Source organism: Madurella fahalii (assembly GCF_045866475.1).
Source record: "Madurella fahalii IFM 68171 DNA, scaffold_1, whole genome shotgun sequence".
In the NCBI taxonomy this organism is placed as follows: domain Eukaryota; kingdom Fungi; phylum Ascomycota; class Sordariomycetes; order Sordariales; genus Madurella; species Madurella fahalii.
In genome coordinates, this window is record NW_027263971.1 from 5,018,368 (window position 1) to 5,040,870 (window position 22,503).

Sequence of the window (22,503 nt, forward strand, 5' to 3'; positions counted from 1 at the left end):
GGCATCTTGTCTAGGATAACGCTTGGTGCTTCATGCACCCGGCCCAACTATTCGAAGCAATGGTATTTACCTGCTTGCACAGTCACCTTCTTGTCCCCCAAATCCTGCCCATGCGATTCCCGCTTGTGCCATGGGGGGTAGTGAAGTTTAGCTGTGATCGGCCTGCCGGGGGTCCGCGTGGGGGGGGGAAGCTGGATCTCCACTGTCAGGACATCGACCAATAGGCGACCGTACACTGTAGCCCCCACCAAGACGCCCGCCACCTGCAAAACTGATAAGGCATTGATATTTTTTTATCAGTGGGTTCGGAAAACGTCGCCAGCACGGTGCCTGTATCGAATCGCATACACAACAGTCTCGCGGCAAACTTGCAAGTCAGAATACCGTGCCGGAGCGATAGGTTGAGTTCTCCTTCAAGGAGCCACGCTTCACCATGGTGTGTATCCCTTTCTCGTCCCTCCGCAAGTTGACGGCCTTACTAACCGCCTTCTCTTCGAAATACAGCCTCAGAACGAGTATATCGGTATGCTTCCCTTCTTCCAGACCGCTCCGGACATCCATGCCAAACCCCTTCCCATTCCGTCTTTCAGGACGACCTATCTAATGGCGGCCGCCACAACAAAACAGAGCGGCACCGCAAGCTCCACGGCAAGCGCCTTGACGCTGAGGAGCGCGCGCGCAAGAAGGCCGCCCGTGAGGGCCATAAGCAGAGCGAGAATGCGCAGAACCTGCGCGGCCTGCGGGCTAAGCTGTACGCCAAGCAGCGGCACGCCCAGAAGATACAGATGCGCAAGACCATCAAGCAGCACGAGGAGCGCAACGTCAAGGGCGCCCCCGCCGAGAAGGAGCCCTCCGACCCCATCCCCGCCTACCTGCTCGACCGCGCCAACCCGACCACGGCTAAGGCGCTGAGCTCACAGATCAAGAATAAGCGCGCCGAGAAGGCGGCGAGGTTCTCGGTGCCCATTCCCAAGGTCAAGGGGATCAGCGAGGAAGAGCTGTTCAAGGTGTACGTGCTCTGGTCCGCTCGTCTGTGGGGTTGGAAACCCGAAGAGAGATGACAACTGTGCTGACTGGAGGGGCAGCGTCAAAACTGGCAAGAAGACGCAAAAGAAAGGTATGTTGCCTCGCCAACCATCTTAACTAGGTTGAGCCCATGCTAACGATGGGCAACAGGGTGGAAGCGTGTTGTCACAAAGGTCTGCCTTGTCCGATGTGGTTGCGGCGGTGACAATGCTAACCCCTTGCTTAGCCTACTTTTGTTGGACCCGACTTCACTAGACGGCCCGTCAAGTACGAACGTGAGTCCTATCATCTCCACCACCGGGCAAGGTGTTGGTCTTGGATATCGATTCTGGAGAGGGTTCCGACTATTGCCTCATCCATGTCCCGGACTTGCCGTAGCCCGAAGACTGCTTGTACAGCGGGCACTGACCGGCGCGCAGGCTTCATCCGGCCCATGGGTCTACGTTACAAAAAGGCCAACGTCACGCACCCGACCCTGAACGTGACGGTACAGCTCCCCATCCTCGGCGTCAAGAAGAACCCAAGCAACCCTCTGTAAGTCGCGCCCTGGTGCTGCCCCCTTTCTGTAACTGCAGGCTAACAGCCACCAGCTGTATGTCTCCCCGATCAATCAACCAGGACTCGTCCCTTCGGGGAGCGCTAACTAGGACAAAGATACCCAACTGGGTGTTCTGACGAAGGGAACAATGTATGTTGGCACCGTCTGTAAGCCCTCCCTGGGACGCATTCTAATTCAAGCCGCAGCATCGAGGTCAACGTGTCCGATCTGGGTATCGTGACGGCATCGGGCAAGATCGCCTGGGGCCGTTACGCGCAGATCACAAACAACCCCGAGGTATGTTCTTCGTTGTTGTGATGCTCTTACTCTTTGGATCCTGACGTTTCCTCCGACAGAACGATGGATGCTTGAACGCCGTTCTCCTAGTATAGGGTTCACTTGGATTGGAATTAGTAATGCTGAGTATATCTGGGGCGGATTGCAAACAAAAATTTGCAGATTTCTCGTGCATGGGAATGGCGTTTGGTGTTGGAGATGGTTGTTGATATCACACAAAATGTGTTCTCGTTTGCCCATGTCGTCAGTTGACTGTCGGAATGTGGAATGGGTAGTCCTTCGGCTGCAGGTCGTGGAACCGTAGATACAGCTAGTACAGAGCAACGTCATGCTCGAGCAGCCGGAATTCCCAATTTGGAGAAACCACCCCCGGAGTAGTTGCATCTTGATCCAACCGTCCTCAAGAAGTAGCCTCGACCGGCAGCGCCGCCGAGACGATGACGATACATCACGACAATGCATGGAACGCCACAGCGGGGACGAGAGGAATACTAGGTCTTTGCATGAGTGGTCAAGTACATTTAATCTTCCGCGTCAGACAGCAGGATAGCGTCTCCAACCCAGCCAGCCAGACTCAATAACGCTAATAGATACCTATGCAATCCATGATATAAAGCAAATTTTTCTACCCAAACATATACCAGACCCTTGCCATGCAGGACTATGCGGGTGCCTCTCGAATACGAGGAAGGAAAAGAAAACAAAAAAGGACGACCCGACTCCGTCCGAAGTATCCTGCCGGCTCATCATCCTGCAAATCAGATTCAAGAGCGGGACGACCAGGGGTATATCCCAACCACCCTATCCTATAACGCCTGATCGATGGCATGTATGTCGTTGAGTGTCATCGACTAGATCTGAAATAAAGCAAAAGTTGAGCGGGCCACCGACCCATGCAAAACATAGGAGAGAGAATGGAAAAGTGACTTTCTAGGACAAAAGAGAGGAAGAAAAGGAGGGACGGTCATTCATCGCATCTCATGACGGTGATGTTCTCCGCCGCGCACTCACATGGCGCACTCCCCATGGTTCCCGTACGGTGCCCGCCCGCAGCGATAGCAGAAGTGGCATCCGCAGATACATCTGCCTGGAGTCAGCCACAGTGTCCGCGCGAGGGCAGGGAGAAAGGAAGGAAGACACTCACGCGATGTGGTTGCACCCGTCCGTCTTTTCCACCCACCGCTTGCAATCCGGGCAGCGTTTCCTACGGTAAGAGCGTCAGCCACGTTCCACCCGCGTTACACACATTCCCGGTGACGGGAGTAGACAGTAAGGAGCAAGAGAGCGAGTGAGGGGGAGGAGGTGGGGCGACGAAGAGAATGATAAGAGAACGGGCAACATACCACCCCATCTCCCTCGACAACCGCCAAAACCGCTCGTCATTCGACACCCTGGGCTTCTTCTTCCCCTTCGCCCCCATCCCCGTCCCCATCCCCGTCCCCTTCCCAGCCACAGCCCCAGCTCCGTCCCTATTCCCCTCCGCAACCTCCCTAAACCCCCTACCCCCGACAGCCACCGTCCCGTCCCCACGGTCAACACCAACACCATCCCCATCCCCATCCCCATCCGCATCCAGATCCGCAACACCACAACCTCCAAAATGCCCCCGCCCGCCGCACCGCAAGCAAGTCTTCTTCCAGCAGACGCGGCACCGGCCCATGCGGCCGGCCCGGAGCATGGCGGGGATGAAGGCGCTGCAGCGGGGGTCGAAGCAGTAGACTTTGTCGCGCGTGTCGTGCTCGGCCAGCCGCTCGCGGTAGGCGTGGGCCTCGTGCGAGGTGAGCCCGAGGCAGTCCCGCAGCAGGGCGGGCTCGATGCGCGCGGCCGGGTCGCAGCACCGCGCGGGCTGGAACGGCGCGCTGACCAGGGCGATGTGGAAGTTGCGGCGGAGGCAGGCGAGGCAGTGCGTGTGTCCGCACGGCAGGGTGGGGGCGCGGGCTGGCGGGGTTCGGTGGGAGGCCGGGATGGGGGAGGCGCAGAGGATGCATTCGGTTGCCGGGGGGGTTGGTGGTAGTGGTAGTGCTGCTGCTACTGCTGCTGCCATGGTGGGCTGTGGGTTTTGTTGGAGGGAGGGTTGTGTAAAGTAAGGGGTTGTGGTGATGGTGGGGGTGATGCTGTGTTGGGTGAGGAAGGTAAGGTATCTTATTGAGTCGCAAGTTTAGTTAAGGTAGTCTCTTGTGGCTGCTCTGCTTTGCCGACTTGCAGAGGATGATGAAGTTTTATGTGGAGTCATGGACGGATCGAAGAAGTCATGGGGAGAGAAGAGGAGGCAGAGAAAGCGAACTGGCAGGAGGCTCGAGGACTTGGGAAGATATACTAGCCCCCTCGCCAACTGCATCCAGGATGAAGCCGATCATGAACAACTGGACGGAAAGTTAGGTAAGGTAGGAAGTAAATGGCATGCCAACAAGTGACTCGACGCTGCAGCGGAGTCAGTGGTTCGTGTCGAGACACAAACCAAAAGGTCATTCGTCGACCAACCTCTCCCCGGACACAGGGCAGGGCGTGGTTCGCAGATGCAGAACACTTGGAGACTCCCCAGAGCCCCAGAGCTAAAGTTCTGGAGAGTGGGACAAACCCGATGGGCACCACGAAGCGGATAAACAATGAGATCTGGAGCTTGCGAGCTTTCGCGTGTTCCAGTGGATGAAACCAAGTTTGCGTGCAGAAGCTCTAGGCAGCGACAGCTCGCCGCAAGGCATCAACCAGCCCCCGAGATAAAAGAGAAGGAATCGAAGCTTCGCCGCAGCGGTAACTCGATTTTCTGGAGTCTAGAGTGAGAAAGAATGAAAGGGAAACCTAAATTCTTTGCTTGTGAATCTGTGCACGCGGCCTGTGAGTCAACTGAGGGTGTAGGCCCAACCGTGGGAGCAACTAGGCATCTCCTCGAGTTCCCAGCCTCCCTTCACGAGCTGGGAAGCTACCTGCCAGAATCGATATTGATTCGAAGGAACACCTTCGTCAGAGCCCCTAAAAGGACTTTTGTTCCAAAGAGACAAGAAACTAGGGTGGCGCAGGGCTTGAAACGATACTTCGTAGGTCTTCAGGTAGAGGGCAGCTGGATGGAGTGTTGCGGTTTGAGCAGGACTGCAACCCAGGAAGTTAATTCTCAAACCAAATGCTTGGATTTTCTTCGTAGGGCATGACAAAGATCCGAATGAGAACTTGTAGATTGTGTTTATTCACGGAACAAACCCAAGGAGCAAACGAGTCCGGGTTGGGTTCTTGTTGCAAGGTGCCGGTACCGCGGGGTTGGGCGCGCTATCTTATCGCATTGCCGGGGACCCCTGATGTCATTCCATCGAGGACGGTTCCAGGGGTATTGCCAGTCCGACAGCTTGAGCATCACACGTAACGCGCAGCCCACTGTGGCTGTACCCAAGCTTTCTCGATATAACTAAGCTTGAATGATAACTCATATGCGTGTGTAAATATATCAGCCACCCGCTAGCCAACGGCAACCACCGTACGTTGGCTTCAAATGCTATAAAGCGCCAACAACCTAATCCAGATCTAAACCCCCCAGAACCAGTTAACGCCGGTACAATGTGTGCGGACACCGTTCCTACGCCTTATTTGTTATGCCATATAAAGTTCCGTAGCCCATCCCACGAGTCGGCATTCGAGTAGATGTACGTCATGCTGCTGCGGAGGCTAGGCTGTAGCTCGGCGGCGTGCCAACGGAAAAGGTGCATGACTGCGGCCCACGAGACACTAGCAAATACGGACCAGGCGTAGTGGCTGATGGCGGCGCTGCGCTGAGGTTCTGAAACACCCGGAAGGCCATAGCCCGGCTTGACAGCCAAGCGGGCCAGCGCCAGCGCCACGCGGGCGAAGACGTATACGACGATTTGCTGGTTGACGCTCGAGATCTTGCCCGACCGCTTCGACCGCTGCCCGAAGACGACGTAGCCGCCGAGGAGGCCTGCAATGAAGCTATCGTAGGGGCCTGTAGATGCCGAGAGTTAGCCAACCTTATTTGTTTCCCGAGTATACACCGCGCCCGGGGAGAGAAACTCGGATTGTCTTGCCTTCCTTGCCCGGCGTCGCCCCATACCACTTTAACAGTAAACACGTAGCCTTATAAATGGTCGCAAACTTGGCGAGATTTCGGGCGTGTGTCCTCGTCGCGCGAAAGATGAGCCCTGCTTTTTCGCGGAAACTGGATCGCAGGCGCGAAGGTTAGCTGTTTGGCAGGAGCACGCCGGGTGCTATCGGAGTTGCATACGTTCCGGAGCGGAAAAGCAAGATCATTCTGTGTGAAACCCGTCAGCTTCGTCCGGCACTCCAGGTTGTGGTATGTCTGCCGACGTCGTACACTAGGGCGTGCGGAAACCGCACTTTGGTCCCGTAGACGGCGCCATTGCGCGCACCCTTGATGACGGCTAGGAGATCGTGGTATTTCGGGTCGAGGACGATGCGCTCGGCGGCGGCCTGCATTGCAATCGATTAGAATACGTTCTTGCCTACGCGGCACGCGCATGCGCCATATTGGGTCACCTTGAGAGTTTCGAGTGCGCTCGACATGTTGCCTCGGCAATTGGGTGATGGTATGATTGGAGGGAGCGACGGAGGTTCGGTGCACTGAGCACTCGGAGACAAATTACGGGTTCTACCTCATCGGAGAGCAGAGCGTATTGTAGGCCGGATCTGCAGTCCGTGGTAGGCAAACGGGTTTTCGGAGGTTTGATCTGGAAGTTGTCGCGGCACGGATAAGGAAAGTTCGGCGGCTGCATGTGCAACCCGCGGGGACTGACGGCACTTATCGGCACAAACCCTGGTAGCCCGAGGAATTGGCGGGCTGGGTTCCCCGCGAACATGACGCAGGGGCAGAGCGTTGTGGAACCTTGGTTGCAGATACCCGGGGTCCAGCTTGCATGTGAAAGCGATTTCCCAACCCAAACCTTTGTCCGATAACTGAGCCCAATGAGTCTCCATGTTGCCTGTGGCCTGTCGCTTTCAGAACACAGGCGATTGACGATAGCTTCTTCGGGTACCATCTCCGACGCTCCACTCCTCTAGACACTCCAGGTTGCCAGACCAGCTTGACTTTTCTGGAGCCAGCAAATCCTCGCACAACCCTAACCCTTTGGCTCATAGTGACACCAGAAACATCACACGCTCACCCTTTGGCATTTTACAGCTGGGGAAATTTCACTAAGCGCTTAAGTCTCTTCAGTAATCATCTATTTTTTTAATTAACCGCTCATAACCTTCCAAAAAGGTCAAGTTCTACATGAATTGTGCTTGAGAACACCCGCGCAGCCCAGTGCTCCATCACATGTTACAATACAACCTGTTCGACCATGTTTCTTATCATTTTCCCGTTCCTAATACCAGATTGTCAGTTATTGTAAGCGAAAAGTCTAATGGGGTAGGGCCATATCTCACCTCAGTGGTCGCCCACAGTTTCATAGCATCATTTTATTTCCGACTCCCCGTCGCCGGCTCTCATCTCGACCAACATCATGAACTCGCACATAGTTTTATAACATCTCACGTCAGTTGATGTTGGCAAAGCTGCCCCTTCCTATCCGTCGTCGTCCTCTTGCTCCTCCTTAACCCCACAGCTCGCTTTCCTTTTCTCTTGTTCGCTGAATTCAGAGCCAACCAGTCAGCCTATATTCATGCTCAAGCCCCAAGAAGAAGGGGGGAAGAAAAAAAATAAAATAAAATAAAGAAAACAAGAGCACAAACTTACCTAACCGACCGGCGGCGCCGCCTCCTGCTCCAAAGAGATGCGCTCTCCCCCCGCAAACCTTACACGTCCTCCCGCCACACAATGGACACGTCCCCGTTCTAGGGCGCTGCCACTCCCCGGACAGAAACATGCCGCAACCTTCCCTGTCGTGGCAGTACAAGCGCTGCGCGACGGGCGTCTTCCGCTCGCGCAGCTTGTCCCGGTACGCGAGGAACTCGGCGGGGGTCGAGACCGTGCCGAGTACTGCGAGGGGGATTTCGCGTCCTCGTTGTCTTTCTCCATCATCATCTTCGTCGCCTTCTCTGTCTGGACTCTGGCTGTGGCTGTCCGGACTGGAGATGCTATCCTGGAGGCGGTGGTTGGTTGGAGAATTCGAAGCGGGGAGCCAGAAGGCGCAACAGGAGCAGACGGCTGGCGTGAAGGGGTCTGTGGCGAGCGAGGCGAGGAAGGACGCCCGAGTGCAGGCGCGGCAGAGTGTGTGGCCGCATTTCAGGGGGCGCGGTGGAGAACCTTGGATGTGCGGGTCCGATTGGAGGGTGGAGCGGTGGCATTTGGAGCAGGGCGACGGGGGGATTGTGTATCTTGGTGTGTGTTTGCCGGTAGAGGGGATTGTGAGTGAGGTTGAGAGTGACGCGGGCGTGTCCGAGAGAGAAAAGGACACGGAAGGCGTCACCGGGGTTTCAGGGGGTGTCGGTGTCCCTGGTCGGAATCCAAATCGGGCGTGTGCTGGGATTGGTGGTTGCTTCGAGATACCGGAAGGCGGTGGAGTGAGTGGCCTGTAGGTCCTTGGGGGAGTCATCTCCGGGGTCAAGAGATCCGGTCGGGGATCCTTCACCGGGGCTTGCGCTGGTGTAGGAAGAGGAGTAGTGTGTACTTGTGCCGGGACGGCTTCTTTGCCTGAACCGGCAGGCTTAGAGACATCGTTGCCCATCTTGGAAAGGCAATAGTACGGCCGATACCGAAGTGCTCGTAATGGCGTAGATTCAGAACAATCAAATCTCACGAATATTGTGCATGTAATTGAATTCAGTCTGAACCTGGTGAAGGAAGTGGACCTTGAAATCCAGGTCGTGCCCGAGACAGGGCTTCACATTCCGACCCAATCTTTGCCACTCCATCTAGCCAGATGGTTCTAGCACGACTTGTAACGTTAGTATTGGAACAGCAAAAGTTCGCCTTTCCGGCGTTGAGATTCTCGCAATTGACGCCCAAAGCTGTGTGGCAGCATGTAAGTGGTCCTCGACCTAGCTCTTCCAGGGGCTGTCATTGGTCGCCCCAGCAGGGTGTCCAAGGCTCCGTGTCGACCACCTCAGCACACTGACAGTTGGCAACAGGCAGCGAACAACAGCACCAACAGACAGTTGGCAGTGTGAATCCCATTTTCTCGCAACAGCGCAATCCCACGCTGCCTGCCATGACCATTTTGCTCATCACTTTCTCGCTTCTTCCTGTGGGATCGCCACCGACTAGTAATTAAGGTCCAACAGACGAACAACGTTTTCCGACTTCATTGTTTGATGCACGTCGAGCATTTCACGAGCAAGACATCTTTATTGTCGCCGCCTGTTGGGCTGTCTACGATCGCATCTGTACTGACTCTGCGGACTGGATTTTGAAAACCGAGACAAGAGATGTCAATGTCAGCTACTGCCGACCGTTGGACTGGCTGGTATTCCTAAACTGTTTATACACGAGCTCCAATTCTCGCGATGTGAGGAACCATGTAATTACTGGCTGGGGCATGGAGAAATTGTGCATGTTGTGTCGGCGTTTGGGGGGTTTGACAGGTTTCCTCGTTTTAGGAGTTTCCAGAGACAGCGATAACTGAGATCTTCCGAGCCATTGCGAGACTCACTAGACCTGAGACACCATAGGCATCTCGATAGCCCTGGTTGCTGGGGCTTGAACAGTAAAACTGGGTGACTTTTTGCGCAGAGCATTGTATCGATGCAAGGTCAATTCGATTCAGAAGAAATCAAATTTGCTGGCTTTATCTGCTTATCAGGTCATAGGACCAATAGGAGCCTCGAAGTGGGTCACCAAATTCAATCTGTCTCTAAATCCAGCAGCCCCATTCTCTCTCCCCGTGCAAATTCGTTACCCGAAATGCATCCGCTAACACCACGCTGGTGCAGCCATTCTGGGCCTTGCTGCCGAGTAATATCAACGGGTCCTGTTCGACGATGGGTTCGCCCCAGCAGGCCGCTCTGGCCTGCACGACAGATCCATCACCAAAAACCTGTTGGGGCTGCGGCCGCCATTGTCGTCGGCGCCGGACCCGCTGGCATCGCTGCCGTCGGGAACCTGCTCGAGGCCATGCCGGACGGCAAGATAATATGGGTCGATAAGTCGTTCGAAGGCGGGCGGCTCGGCAGGTTATTGCGCGAGGTGCCGAGCTACACCGCGGTCGGTGACTTTTTGGAATACGCTCGCGCCCTGTCGACGTTCAGGAAGATCTGTGATGAGGCGCCGACGCCCAACGCGGTAACAGCGTTGGAGGCGCTCCGGCCCGATAGGACATGTTTGCTGAGCTACGCAGGAGACATGCTCAAGTTCATAACCAACGGTCTGCTTACGCACGATCGGGTAATACCCATCACCGGGAACGTCACAGAATCGAGGTTTACCTCGGAACAGCGCAAGATCGTAGTCTCGCACCCTCACTTCCGGAGAGTAAAACATTTGAGGAAGGTCTACTTGAAACCGCATTGGAGCGTCACAATCGATCTCATCGGCGCTGGTAGCCAAATAGAGACGATTCGGCGGACGGCGCCCATGCTAGTCTACTGCATCGGCGCACGCCCCCGACACGAGCGGCTCCCCTTCGAAACATCCAGCCTCACCCTCGAAATCGGCCTCACGCCCTCACGGCTAGGCCTCGTCCTTCCATCCGACGAGCCGCGCAAGATCGCCGTCGTAGGCGACTCCCTCTCGGCCGTCCTCGTCCTCCGGAACCTCTACAACCTTTACACCACCACCCACCCGCTCCTCAAAGTCTGCTGGCTGCCGCGCAGCCCCAACCTCAAGTTCGCCAAGCCCGACGAGTCTACCCAGGGCGGCGTCGCCAACGACCTGACGGGTCTAAAGGGCGAAGCCGCCGTGTTTGCGCGGACGCACCTCGATGGTGACGCGCTCGACCGCTCACCAGTGGGCAAGCTCGTCGAACGCGTCGTCTACCCCGGCCATCTCGGCTTGTACCTGGAGCGCAGCGAGCTCGACACACTCCTGGCCAACCTCGGCGACGCTGACCACGTGTTCCAGTGCATCGGCTACAAGAGGAGGACGATGCCGGACACGCTGCTGGGGCCGACGCTCACGCGGGTGGGCGGGCCCAAGAGATTCGAGTTCAACGGCGTTACTGGCGCGTTTTACACGCCCTCCATCGGGCCTAAAGGCACCATGGGGCTGTTTGGGGCTGGAGCCGGGTTCCCCGAGTGGGTATTTCGTCACGATGGCGATCCGCCGGAACATGCAGTGGGGGTGTTGAAATTCATGCGGTTCCTGCAGAAGGCGGTGCCCAAATGGGTGGAGGAGAACCAGCGCGGGGTGAGCGAGTTGGATTCAGCGCGCGACAAGCCGCGGCCGAGGAGCAATAGGATGCAGGATTACACGTGGAGGTCGGATGGGGACGAGAAATCGGGTCATTAGGACGGTAGGTTGTTGTACTGTGTCTATGAGATTGGGATTATACATATTTGACGGCTGGGTGTAAGAATATGTTAATGGTGTTACACAAGTCTGGTGGTCTGATGACGGTTGGAACATCTAGTCCACGAAGAGAGGCTGGGCGAGACAATAGGGTTTCCATCAAACACTCCCAGTCTATGCATCCCACGGCCTATAGGTTCTAAGGACGATCTGGCGCTACTAAGACAAGAGTTGCTAAGGAAGGCTAGTACGGGCTAGAACTACCCGAAGAGGTTTGATGGAAAAAGGGGTTGATTTGTATATAGGATGCTGGGACCTGTAGGAAAGTGGACTGCTAAGGGTGAACCACATTAGGCCTTTAAATTGAGATACCTTTCTAATCTTTATATATAGTAGTTGACCAACGTGTTTTTGCATCCTGCCATGCCCAGTGCTGTCGCATGCGAAATAGACGCACGCAAGAACATCGGATTTTGCACGCGGGTATACTTTTTCTAATACTGGATGAGAACTAGCACAAACCTACGATTGAATCTGCACCATCTAACTATCCGTGCAGACCTTGGGACTCGTGTTTTGTACAAGTCTCTACTCAAACCACTCGACATCCGTCTGTATTCCCAACCCCGGCACCTATGGCAATGTTTCCCGGCGGGCTCCCAGCTTATGGGGCCTTTCCGCATTGGGATGGAAATGGTCTCATTGCTTAATGATATGAGCGGTGACGGCCTAACAATTTACAGGAACAACAGAGGATCCCATGAGTAATAGTACAAGAATGAACCGGCATAGTTGCTCTTGTTTCCTTGTGTGCAGGAGAACACGCTAACGGAATGTCTTGAACAAACTCCCCGCTAGCAACAAATAGAATGATAGGTTGCAGTAACCTCTACATACCACCCCGGCCGTTCCCGACGATCCTGTACCAATTCAAGCCAATCGACGGACACGGACCTATGTATAAGAGCTGGGTAGAGCGGCACTGTTCTACGTTAAGTTGTGGGAATATGTACTTTATCGTGGCTATTGTTGTGATTGCGCCTAGATACAATTCTTGATTCATGGGTCAGTGTCCCTATTTCCCGTTGGGTTACCGCCCGAAGCTTAACCCTATCCAGTCTCTCTGCTGTCGGGCGTAGCATGAGGGGCATCTCGGACCCTGGTCTCATGCCCCGGATATGAACGCATCCCGGCATGACTCACCCCGTCTTATATCCTGGGTTTAGTCACCCCAACCCCCAACTGCAACTTGCAACTGCAAACCGCGACTGCGACTTTCGCAACCCATCGACCAGCACACAAGCCTACACCACATCCCCGCCCACTGAACCAGACACGGCACGATGCGCACAACGACCTCGATCTTCACCCCGACCACCATGGTCCTGCAATCGCTAGTCTACCTCTCGCTTTGGCTCACCACCACGCTCCTGGTCCGACGCCGGGGTCCCTCCAGGAGCGTCGCGCCGACCTTCTCCAAATACAACAACCGCGCCTACTCGCTCGCCTCGTTCCTGCTCCTGCTCCTGCTCCTCTCCCCGTCCCCGCGGCACGACGCGCCGGCGAGGACCCTCTACCACCTGTCCAAGTTCTACGAGTACGTCGACGTCCTGAGCGTCGCCGCCGCCGGCGACGCGGTCGACCTCCACTTCGCCGTCCACCACCTCACCACGCCCTGGCTGACCTTCGTCCGCGTCCTCCCCGGCTGCGAGGGGTGGCGGTGGTTCGGCGCGGCCAACGCGGCGCACCACGCGCTCATGTACGCCTACTTTGGCGGGTGGCAGGCCGTGAGGGACGTGCTGCTCTGGACGGGGCAGGCGCAGTTGTGGATCGGCATGGCGGCGGACGCGTGGGCCGTCCGGGCCCGGCTGGCGAGCGGGGAGGGAGTGGAGGAGGTGTGGAGGTTTCTGGTGTCCGGGGGGTTGCTGGGGCTGTACTCGGTCTTGAGCGCGAGGGAGATGAGGGCTAGGGCGAGGGCGAAGGAGGAGAGGAAGCGGGAATGAGAATGGGGTTCCGAGGTGGCGGTGCGGTGGGAAGACGGCGAATTCATTTTGCTGGGGTGTTAAGGGTTTCATTGCCGATTTGGTAACGCGTCGCCGTACTGGTCGAAGCTGGAGCGAATGGTAGGAGATAGTACTCTGGCTTTGTCTGTTGGCACTCCGTTAGTCTATTATTTCGGGTCCTAGATAACTTGAGGCCTGGCCTCAGTGGGGTTTGGGGTGTTGTTCCTCTAGTCTGATAGTTCGTTAGAATACCACCAAACGCTCGCACACGTCGAGATCTCGAGACGGTAAGATTCCGAGAAAGGACAAACAGCGTAGCTTTGTATAGGCGGACTGTGGACTCGTTTAGGCTATCATTTTAGTACCTATAAAAAGATATGGGTAGAAAATGCCATTGTTTAGATCAGAGATATGGCGCTAGTGAGTCCCTGATGTAGCAATGGTAATTGCTGTACGATGATATTTTCTTGAATACTAGATACGACGTGGAAGCGGCTCATGGTCATGGGCGTCGATTGGGTGCGTGCTGGTTACTAGGGTATGAGAGCTGGAAAAGAGAAGGAAACCCAACGCCAGATAGGCTTGTCATGTGCGGCTGCGATTAAGATATATGTATGGTAATCTTGGTAGTAATTATACGTAGTTCTGCGGGTGTCAATAGAGTAAAAGCTGAAGTCTGGGCGCTTAACGTGGAACTGGAAAGATGAGCTTGTCAATCGCACGGATAGGAGCACGAGGCATGAAGGGAGCCTGGCGCCGTCATGGGGGCCCGATTATTAATTCCATTTGATCCTGTGATAGGGAATGTACGGTTAGCCTTGCGGCCATGTGCATCTCCAGTAACATTACCTTCATAATGAACATCGAACACACGCGACGGATGATACAGTATATTACCAAGTCAATTAGAGACACGCTCTACAGAAGCTCCCTCCCCAATCTAGCCATCCTTAAATACTAAGCCGTACCGAGGTATTCCGGATCACACCGGCGTCGCCGTGGGAGCAGCGCTCGACGTCGGGGCAGCACCAGCGACGTAGACGTTGAGGCGCTCAGGGGCACCGCACCACTGATTCGAATTGCCCATACAAATCTCACTGCACTGCTCCTCGGGCGCGGCTTGGCCGCCGAGCTCGTTGCCGCAGTAGCACTCGCGCGAGTACTCAACACCAAAATAGCTGAAGCCCTGGCAAAAGGCGGCGCAGCTCTCGACCGTCATGTCGTCGCTGCGATACTCGTTGCCCGTCAGAGACCGCGTGGCGGGGCTGTCGGTCCAGCACGACTGGTAGTTGAAGCCGGCGACGGTGGGCGGATTGACAGGATCCTCTTTGCAGTCGTTGCTGACAAAGACGTTGAGGCGGTCGGCGTCGCCGCACACGTTGTTGTAGTCGCCGCCGCAGCGCATCGAGCACTCGGCCTGAGGGCGCTCCACGGACGAGTCCTCGAGATAGGTGCCGCAGTAGCACTGGGAACCGAACTCGACGCCAAAGTAGGAGTATCCGCTGCAAGCGGAGGCGCACTTCTCCAAGGTCATAGCCGGGTCGTATGTGACCCTGCCCCTGAGGCCCCGCTCATCACCTTTGTCGGTGAAGCAGCCAAAATATTCAAAGTCCGCAACAGTTTCGGGTGACGGCAGCGGCGAGCCCCATACGTTGATCCGGTTGCCGGCGCCGCAGATCTGGGAATCGTCGCCGGCGCAACGGAAGGAGCATTCCGACTCGGGCGCTGGGGTGTTGGGAGGGCTGTTGCCGCACCAACATTCACGGCCGTACTCGACACCGAAGTAGCTGTAGTTGGCGCAGTGCTCGGCGCATTTCTGCGCCGTCATGTCGTCGGCTCCGAGGAGGTTATCTGGCAGGGCGCGGGCACCCTGATCGACGAAACACCCCAAGTAAGGCTCCTCGAGTGTCGCAGGGGCCGGTGCAATGTAGAGGTTGTTCGTATAGAGGTCGAGACGGTCCCCGGCGCCGCACTTCTGAGCGCTGTTGCCGGAGCACGGGAAGGAGCAGTCGCTATCAGGGGCTGCCTGGGCCGAGTGAGCGTCTCCGCAGTAGCACTGGCTGCCGTACTCGAGGCCAAAGTACTTGAACTTGGAGCAGAAAGCAGCGCAGCTTTCCACTGTCATGGCATCATCAGAATAGTAGCTGGCACCGGACAGTGCTCTGTTCCCGTTGGCGCTGCCGACGAAGCAGCCGTCGCGGGAGAAGGGGGTTTCTTCCCGCCTGTTCGACTGGTGAGGGAATGCCTGGGCGGCAGCCACAAGGCAGGCGAGCGAGACAGCTGCCCGGAGGCTGGTCAGCGGACCGATGGAAGCCATGATGCCAGACAACCTAACGGGTTTGTTTTCACAGCTACGACGCGGGGAGACGAGCACTGGTTCCTCGGGGTAGTTGCGCACGGCGGCGCGCATCCCCTTTTATCACCGTCAGGGTTGGGCGCCATTGTTCTCATAGTTTTGGTTGAGGCGGCAGAGAGCGAGATTGGGAGTCTAGCTAGGCCCCTGACGGCTGATGGAGCACCTGCGGAGTTTGCGGTTTATCGAACCATGTCCTTGGACATTCCTCAAAGCCGCATCTCTGGAACCTGCAGAGAGGGCAAACCAGCCAATGACAAGAGTGCCTTAGGAAATTAGAACGTTGTTGTGGCTTCGTCCCCAGACGCTATTGGAAAAATCCGCGCCAGAAGACACGCGGAGGGCTCGACTGACTGTGCGCCCAAAAAGGGGAACGCCTGAGGAGACTAGTGGTTCAGCTAGCTACTCGAAGCGCAAGTCTAGCCACATGAGGCCATTCCCTGGGACTCGGCAGGCCGCCGCATCAAGCTGGGCGCTACAATCGCTAGGGTTGGCTGTCAAAGCCAAAGCAAAGCATGACAAGTCGAGGCGATGAGGCGATGAGCGACAGGTCTCGGTTGTCGGCAACAATTGACCTCTGTCCCGCACTTGTGTGTCGCATCCATATTATTTCCTGTTTACTGTGATGTGGCGCGCGAATCTGTGAAAGAAGAACCGATGTCTGCATGTGGTTTGCGCAGGCTGTTTAATCAGCGGCAAATGGGTCCGAACCGAACGAAGTTGAGGATCGACTACAGGTAACTAATGGATGTTGATGCAGCGCGCAAAGTCTTTTCTGGTGTATACTGTAGCCTCTGAAGGGTCATGGGACACCGTCGAACGTGCGGCTGATGGACCCACAGAATCAGCTGGCAACTTTTTAGCTTGCAAGCTCGGACATCAGCTCCATTCTTGACCTCCCCTTTCAGTGCGTCCGCTGGGTTCGGGGCTAGTCGGCGCTCGCCAGAGCACGTATCTCGGTAGGTGCTTTGTCACCTCCCGCAGCCTTATTCTTGTTTTGAAGATGGCCTGTTTCTGGCCGCTCGTCGATACTCGGACGCGGCTTTCGCCTGTCTTGAATATTCCCACTCATGCCATCGCAACTGCCACCTCCTGTTATCAGCTAAGCTAGCACACTGCCAGCCGACGATCGAGATTCAAGTTGGTTGCTGCGGAAGCGCAGAGGAGACGAGTCTAGCAGCGATTCATCCTTACCAACGTATTCGCACTGGCCGAATTCGAAATGCTGGGATGATTACCGGTCTTTCAGGGCACGATAGCAAAACTTGCCGAGACTGCGGGTGTCCATCCGGGAAGGAGCTTTCTCTTGAGTATTCTAGTATTTTCATAGGGCATCTGAGCACATACTGCCCGCGGGCTCTTGCGTGATGCTGTTAAGGTATTCTATGACCATGTGGAACCCGCATGGAGCCCGGCCATCCACTCAACTTCATTACGCATTCATTAATCCTACACACAAATGCAGTTTTCCGATCTTGAAAGAGGTTGAATACCACTCAATTGCCAGCGAAATTGCTTTACCCAGGCCTCCGGGCTGCGCCGTCCGCTTAAAAAGCCACTCGGATGACGCTGCTGCTTTTTGAGATCTTGGACGGTACGAGACAAACGCAGATAATAAAGGGTAAGGACAAATTCGACATGTGTTTAATGAAGACAATTGTTCGGGCGGTGGCTGATGGTCTGACCACCGGGAGTAAGTTCTGTGTAAGACTGCTAGTGGGTCTGCCTTCTTCCCTGCCAGAACAGCCCCCTCGGGCACAGCCTTCTTTGTTATCAAGCCGTCCTACAAGCCACAAACTAGATCATGGCCCCGCCGCATTGGTCTCTATCTCAGAGCTACATGAGGTCTTTGGGCATCTGGGCTTCTCGGCCTTGGATACAACCGCGGTCAATCCGCCCCGAAGAACCCCGCGATGACCGGGAGCCGCAGCTTAGGGTGGATTGCCAAGTTGGGCCCCGGATACGCCCAACTAAGCCCGTTCTACCGTCATTGGTGTGTTACCATATGTAGGGCAGAATTGACCGAGAAACACTACACTTCCAGTCGGTCCTAGGATTTTCTCTCACCTATCACGACCTTGCCATGGCTCACCGGACCCGGAGCCATCCGGCCCAGGGTCCTGGGATCCTAAAACTCAATAAACAGCACCGAGATGCCCTGGGACCAACACGAGCCATCTGCGCCCCGGATGTCCTAGCGAGTTGACAAGGTCTACCACCACGGCCTACTTTATCCCCCGGGGAGAATCATTTCCGCGACCTAGACTGCCCACCTGCAGTACCGCGTGCTGGATCCTACACGCAGTACCGAATTTGTAGATATTGACGAGGTCCTCTGGTCTAAACCAATCCCTCCCTGTCAGGGGCGAAGCGACGCAAGGCCGTGTCATCGTTGTGCGTTTCCAGAACACAGCAGCTGTTGAGCCGTTACCTCTTGTCTTGCATATAGATATTCGAAGACCAATCAGCATGCGACGACCGTCGGGTAAGCCAGCCGAATGTATGGCTGTGGCGTCCTTGCTGCATGAGCTGCGCCTGTTAGAACTGGTCTGGCCTGTGCTATCAGTTTGCCTTAGGTCGTATTGGTGTGATCCCTTCGCTTTTGGATCCTAGCGCAGACGCGGACCGCAGCCTGCATGAAACGGCTTTCTACTCTGTAACAGCTAGCACTAGAAAGAACGCGAGGCCTCGCGCAGCTTTCTAAACTCGATGCGACGGTGTCATCAATATCGAGCGTCGTACGTTCGCATCCGAACGCGGGGCAATGTCGGCGTCCTGCTTGTCATGACGACGCCGGCCCAGGAGGAACGTGGAAACGGGTCGATCCAAAGATCTCTTGGCAAGCTACATAGTCGACTGCCCTCTGGCATCTTAGGTAGTAACGTAGCAAGCTTATCAACCTCACTTGAGACGGAGCGCCTCCCAGTGAGCGGCTGTCAAGAGTAGTGGAAGCCCTCGCCAACATGATCATGGCACCACCACAGGCCGGCGGGCAATGGGGCGTCCACCAATAAGACCGATGATGTATTATTAGGATTCGGGTGGCAGTCTCGAACGTAGCCTCAACGCCGAGGGGGATATACATTACTTCCCCTGCCAGCCAACCCGCTGCCCCGTGATCGTCTTGTCGGGTATCTCGGGGTTGAAAACTCCTCCTGGGCGCACACCCCGAAGTCGGCGAATTGTCTCCCGAGGAACGGGATTGTGGCGCTCTTGTCCGTCTGGGGAACATGGGGAACATGGAGAACATGCGGAGGGTGGCCGCCAAGAGCAGTGTTATAACCTTAGCGACAGGATCAATTTAGCCTGGCCGCCTCGCTTTCGACTTTCCGGCTTTTAGCCTGTCTGCAACTTCCAAATTTGGCAGCGACACGACGCAATATTGCTGGGCTCGCAGATAAGAGAACCACCCACGCCTTGCAGATTCGCACGTTTCCGCCAGTCTGCGTCGCTGAGCGGCGCTGGGAGAGAGGGCTTGGCTCTTGGCTGCCGTTTTGAATGTCCATCGGCTGCCGTTGGAGATGCCACGATGCCAGGGGCGGTGCGCTCCTGCTCCGTCCCGAGTTGTCGGGGCTCGATCGAGACGATCTGGCGATCGCTTCGGCTTGCTTTGAGAGGGGGGGGGGGCCGCCGGAACTACTGATATTGAACAAGCTACTGGATTTGACGTACCTGAAGGCTGCGCTGGGAGCAGAAATAGCACCGAGATGCGCTAGATACCCACCCCCGAGTCGCCAGACCGAATACCCTTTCTGCCGGGAGCTGGTCCCGCTCCATCATTCCACGAGAGGCGGGCACCTTGATGGACGGAGAAAAAATCCAGCTGGGGATTCCGGGCAGAGCAAGGATGTTAGAAATGCCCACCGGCACACATGAGGCCACTAACATGTAACCAACAATGCCCGATGGCGGTTGCCGTGCAGGGGATGGTGATTGCAGACCGGAGGCTAGAGGATGACCGAAGCACGACAAACACGCCCAAAACACTTTTTGCAAATTAGAGAGGTGGTCACTGCTTTATTAGAAGGGGAATCACCTGAACAGAAACCCGCCCGCTGCCTGAGTTTGTGCCTCTGCCCAGCAGCGGCAGGCAGCTTCCCGGCTATTCTGGCCGAACACCACCCCCTCGCGTCATCCGCAAAACGGCAGTCGCTCCCAATCAATCAGAGCGCCGCGTTCGCTGCGCAAGTTTGTCCCTCGCGCACAGAGCAACGGAGAGGGCGCGGCCCTTTATTGCGAAGCCGCCCATTCATCTTCAGGTCATCTAAACGCGAAGCAGGCGAGCAGCCGGATTTGATGGCACCGGCCCAGCCGCCCCTTGCACCTGCCAGTGGCTGCCACACGCGCGCCGTAGCCCACAGTCGTCCAAGAAGCGACGTAGCACTCAATACAGCTCCCAAGGGAGCGTCTGCCAAGTCCAGCAGGTGCTCTTCTTCCCCAGGAACCAAGAAGATATATCTGCAACACTGACTAAAGTCTTACTCTCCTTCGAGATCCCGTCGACTCGGCCACCGATCCGTAGCCCCCTTGTTCGTCCCCCCGTTTCGCTTCGAAGCAGCCGACATTGTTCCCTTCCCGAGACGCTACGTACCTACCGGTTTCAAGCCGCCAAGGCCCGTCCCAATCCAATCAATTTGATTACATGGCAATCTAGATGAATTGACGTCAATTCCGCCGGTCTGCCTGAGCGGCCAGCGCCGCCCCCACGCAACCCCCCCCCCCCCCCCCCCCCCGGCGAGCTGGCCTAACGTGCAGCGTGCCAGTCGGCCCCGGGCCTGCTCGACTCCTCACCTGGTTTTGCCCGCCCGTCAGCGAGGACGGGTGCGACACAACTGCCGCAACACATCCCTCGAGCGTGCGTCCGGGGCGGCGGGTGCCGTGGAGAAAGTAAAAGGCCCTTCATCCCGGAAAGAGAGTTCGCGGCGGACTGGTTCTCTGTGCTACTCGAACCCCGTCGACCGTGCTTCCCCAGACCCTAAAAAAGGCCGAGACATTTCTCTGTCTTTCCTGTCTGGGGTCCCCCGCTAGCCTGGTCTGGTTCCACGATGCAGTGGATGCACCCCGCGAGCCAGTCAGCCACGTCGCGCCTGCCTCCATGTCGAATCCGCTTGACAATCTAGTGATGCACGACGAGGGACCATACGCGGCGGCCATCCACACTGCGCACAACCATGGCTTGCACGCTGACCCTCCGCAAGCCGCCCTGATGGACCACTTCGTCCGATGCCCGTGAGTTGATAGCCCCTGGCAACCGACAAGGTCGGTTGCTGTCTCTTGAACGGACCCGCAGGGCTGATCCGCATTTGCCAGGTACGAGGACAAGGTCATCAGCGATGGCACGGCGGCGCGCATGACCCTCATGTTCCTCCGAGACTTCCTCGAGCAGCTGTCGGGCGGACAAGCGCAGCAGAGCTACAGGTGTCCCATGGTGAAGTGTCGCAGGGCCTTCCAGGCGCCGCTGCAGCTCATTCAGCACCTCTTGTCTTGTCAGGATGTCGTGAACGGCGAGTTTGCTTGCGACAAGTGCAATAGCTTGCACAGCTTCCCGACCAACGAGAAAGACTGGGCGCAGTGGGCAGGATGGAGACCCCAACAGCCCCTGAACCGGAAGGTCAGCTTTAGCTCAAAGGTGAAGGGGTTTGCCACCCTGAGGAAGAAGGACCCGCGCAAGCAGAACCCGCCCTTGGACTCAAGACCGAGCACGGCTGCTTCCGAAACTCCAAGCACCACCATCGAACATCATATCGTCTTCCCCGGTTCAGGACGTGCTCCTAGCTTCACGGACATGGACAAGCCCATGTTACCGCCAAGCATTCCAGAAGTCAGCGGGGGCATGTTTTGGCCGACGTTCAACGCGGACCATATCTGTGACTTGTCCTCTACTGTCTCTTCGATTACCACGTCGTCAACATTCGTCGACGACAGCCCGTCCAAATCCCTTACTGAAAATAATTCGCAGACGACCCTGTTCAATCCTGGGATAAGTACATATCAGCCTCCTATTACATCGGCTCAGGAACCGACCAACGCCCTGACGCCACAACAATACATGTTCCCCCCACAGTCGCCTTATGGCACCGGGATGGGATCTCTGTCTAACCGCCCGCCATCCCCTTCAGCCATGTCCGTGGATCATCCGATGGCCGTTGCCGGACCAGCCTTGTCACCGACGGAGCTCCGTCCCGCTGCCTCGGGTGTCGAGAACGGCTGGTGGGGCCCTAAGGTCGAGGTCGAAACCCCTCGGCCAGCTCCGTCATCACCCATACACGAAACCGGCTTCAATCTACAAGCACCAATGACGGAGCTCCTGACGAGGGGCCTCAGCAGCGGCATGTCCAGTCCAACATCCCCTTGTAGGAACGCGTCCCCCTTTTTTGGAGTGCGGCCGCCGTCCCGCCATCCCGTGCCTCGAGCGGTCAGCCATGATTCGATGCAACTGGCTGCGCCGACAGTCTATGGAACGCCGGTCGCGGATGGAAGTCAGGCCGAGGCCCTGTCTCCCCATTCTCATCATAATCACCATCCTTTGGATATCCATCAGAATACTGGGTTGGAGTCGACCGAGGAGCTCCGGTGTGATGAATGCAATTGGAGACCTCGGGGTGTCAGGGAGAACCTCAAAGGTTACCTCCGGAAACATAAGAATACACACAAGGGCCTCAGGTTGGCTTGTGATGTGCCAGACTGCACTAAAACGTTCAGTCGACTAGACAATCTGAAAAAACACAAGAAGGACAAGCACGGGATCGAGGAGGCTGGCGGTACCGTAACTGCGAGGCGAACGGCAAATGACTACGCCGAGCGCATGGAGGAAGAGGCAGAACAAAGGCGACCAAATACGGTCGAGTCGGAGATCCGCGGCATGGCGGAAGACTACTCAATGCTGTGGCCGGCGTTGCATTTCTAGATTATATGCATGCAAGTCTCCTTTGAGAGT

General features: G+C 56.4%; 7 protein-coding genes across 7 annotated transcripts; 4 read left to right on the plus strand and 3 right to left on the minus strand.

The window, feature by feature from the left end:
* Positions 1 to 433: 433 nt before the first annotated feature.
* On the plus strand, positions 434 to 1,956 carry NSA2 (Ribosome bioproteinsis protein; the record flags this gene model as incomplete). The annotated part of the gene is made up of 11 exons (XM_071056969.1): positions 434 to 436; positions 505 to 523; positions 628 to 1,009; positions 1,086 to 1,117; positions 1,177 to 1,199; positions 1,253 to 1,301; positions 1,446 to 1,560; positions 1,602 to 1,618; positions 1,681 to 1,714; positions 1,771 to 1,861; positions 1,921 to 1,956. 11 exons carry the CDS (start codon positions 434 to 436, stop codon positions 1,954 to 1,956), a joined length of 801 nt encoding a protein of 266 aa, XP_070913070.1.
* A 912-nt stretch (positions 1,957 to 2,868) lies between these two features.
* On the minus strand, positions 2,869 to 3,905 carry MFIFM68171_01548 (uncharacterized protein; the record flags this gene model as incomplete). The annotated part of the gene is made up of 3 exons (XM_071056970.1): positions 2,869 to 2,944; positions 3,006 to 3,065; positions 3,205 to 3,905. The coding sequence occupies 3 exons, from the start codon at positions 3,903 to 3,905 to the stop codon at positions 2,869 to 2,871; spliced, it is 837 nt and encodes a 278-aa protein (XP_070913071.1).
* A 1,528-nt stretch (positions 3,906 to 5,433) lies between these two features.
* MFIFM68171_01549 (Peroxisomal membrane protein 4) lies at positions 5,434 to 6,388 on the minus strand (the record flags this gene model as incomplete). The annotated part of the gene is made up of 5 exons (XM_071056971.1): positions 5,434 to 5,810; positions 5,893 to 6,023; positions 6,090 to 6,116; positions 6,180 to 6,295; positions 6,362 to 6,388. The coding sequence occupies 5 exons, from the start codon at positions 6,386 to 6,388 to the stop codon at positions 5,434 to 5,436; spliced, it is 678 nt and encodes a 225-aa protein (XP_070913072.1).
* A 3,280-nt stretch (positions 6,389 to 9,668) lies between these two features.
* On the plus strand, positions 9,669 to 11,210 carry MFIFM68171_01550 (Glutamyl-tRNA reductase; the record flags this gene model as incomplete). The annotated part of the gene is made up of 1 exon (XM_071056972.1): positions 9,669 to 11,210. The coding sequence occupies one exon, from the start codon at positions 9,669 to 9,671 to the stop codon at positions 11,208 to 11,210; it is 1,542 nt and encodes a 513-aa protein (XP_070913073.1).
* Positions 11,211 to 12,589: 1,379 nt separating this feature from the next.
* On the plus strand, positions 12,590 to 13,213 carry MFIFM68171_01551 (uncharacterized protein; the record flags this gene model as incomplete). Its single annotated transcript, XM_071056973.1, has 1 exon — positions 12,590 to 13,213. One exon carries the CDS (start codon positions 12,590 to 12,592, stop codon positions 13,211 to 13,213), a length of 624 nt encoding a protein of 207 aa, XP_070913074.1.
* A 982-nt stretch (positions 13,214 to 14,195) lies between these two features.
* On the minus strand, positions 14,196 to 15,530 carry MFIFM68171_01552 (WSC domain-containing protein; the record flags this gene model as incomplete). Its single annotated transcript, XM_071056974.1, has 1 exon — positions 14,196 to 15,530. The coding sequence occupies one exon, from the start codon at positions 15,528 to 15,530 to the stop codon at positions 14,196 to 14,198; it is 1,335 nt and encodes a 444-aa protein (XP_070913075.1).
* Positions 15,531 to 20,661: 5,131 nt separating this feature from the next.
* On the plus strand, positions 20,662 to 22,473 carry MFIFM68171_01553 (Transcription factor Sp3; the record flags this gene model as incomplete). The annotated part of the gene is made up of 2 exons (XM_071056975.1): positions 20,662 to 20,795; positions 20,877 to 22,473. The coding sequence occupies 2 exons, from the start codon at positions 20,662 to 20,664 to the stop codon at positions 22,471 to 22,473; spliced, it is 1,731 nt and encodes a 576-aa protein (XP_070913076.1).
* Between the last annotated feature and the right edge of the window lie 30 nt (positions 22,474 to 22,503).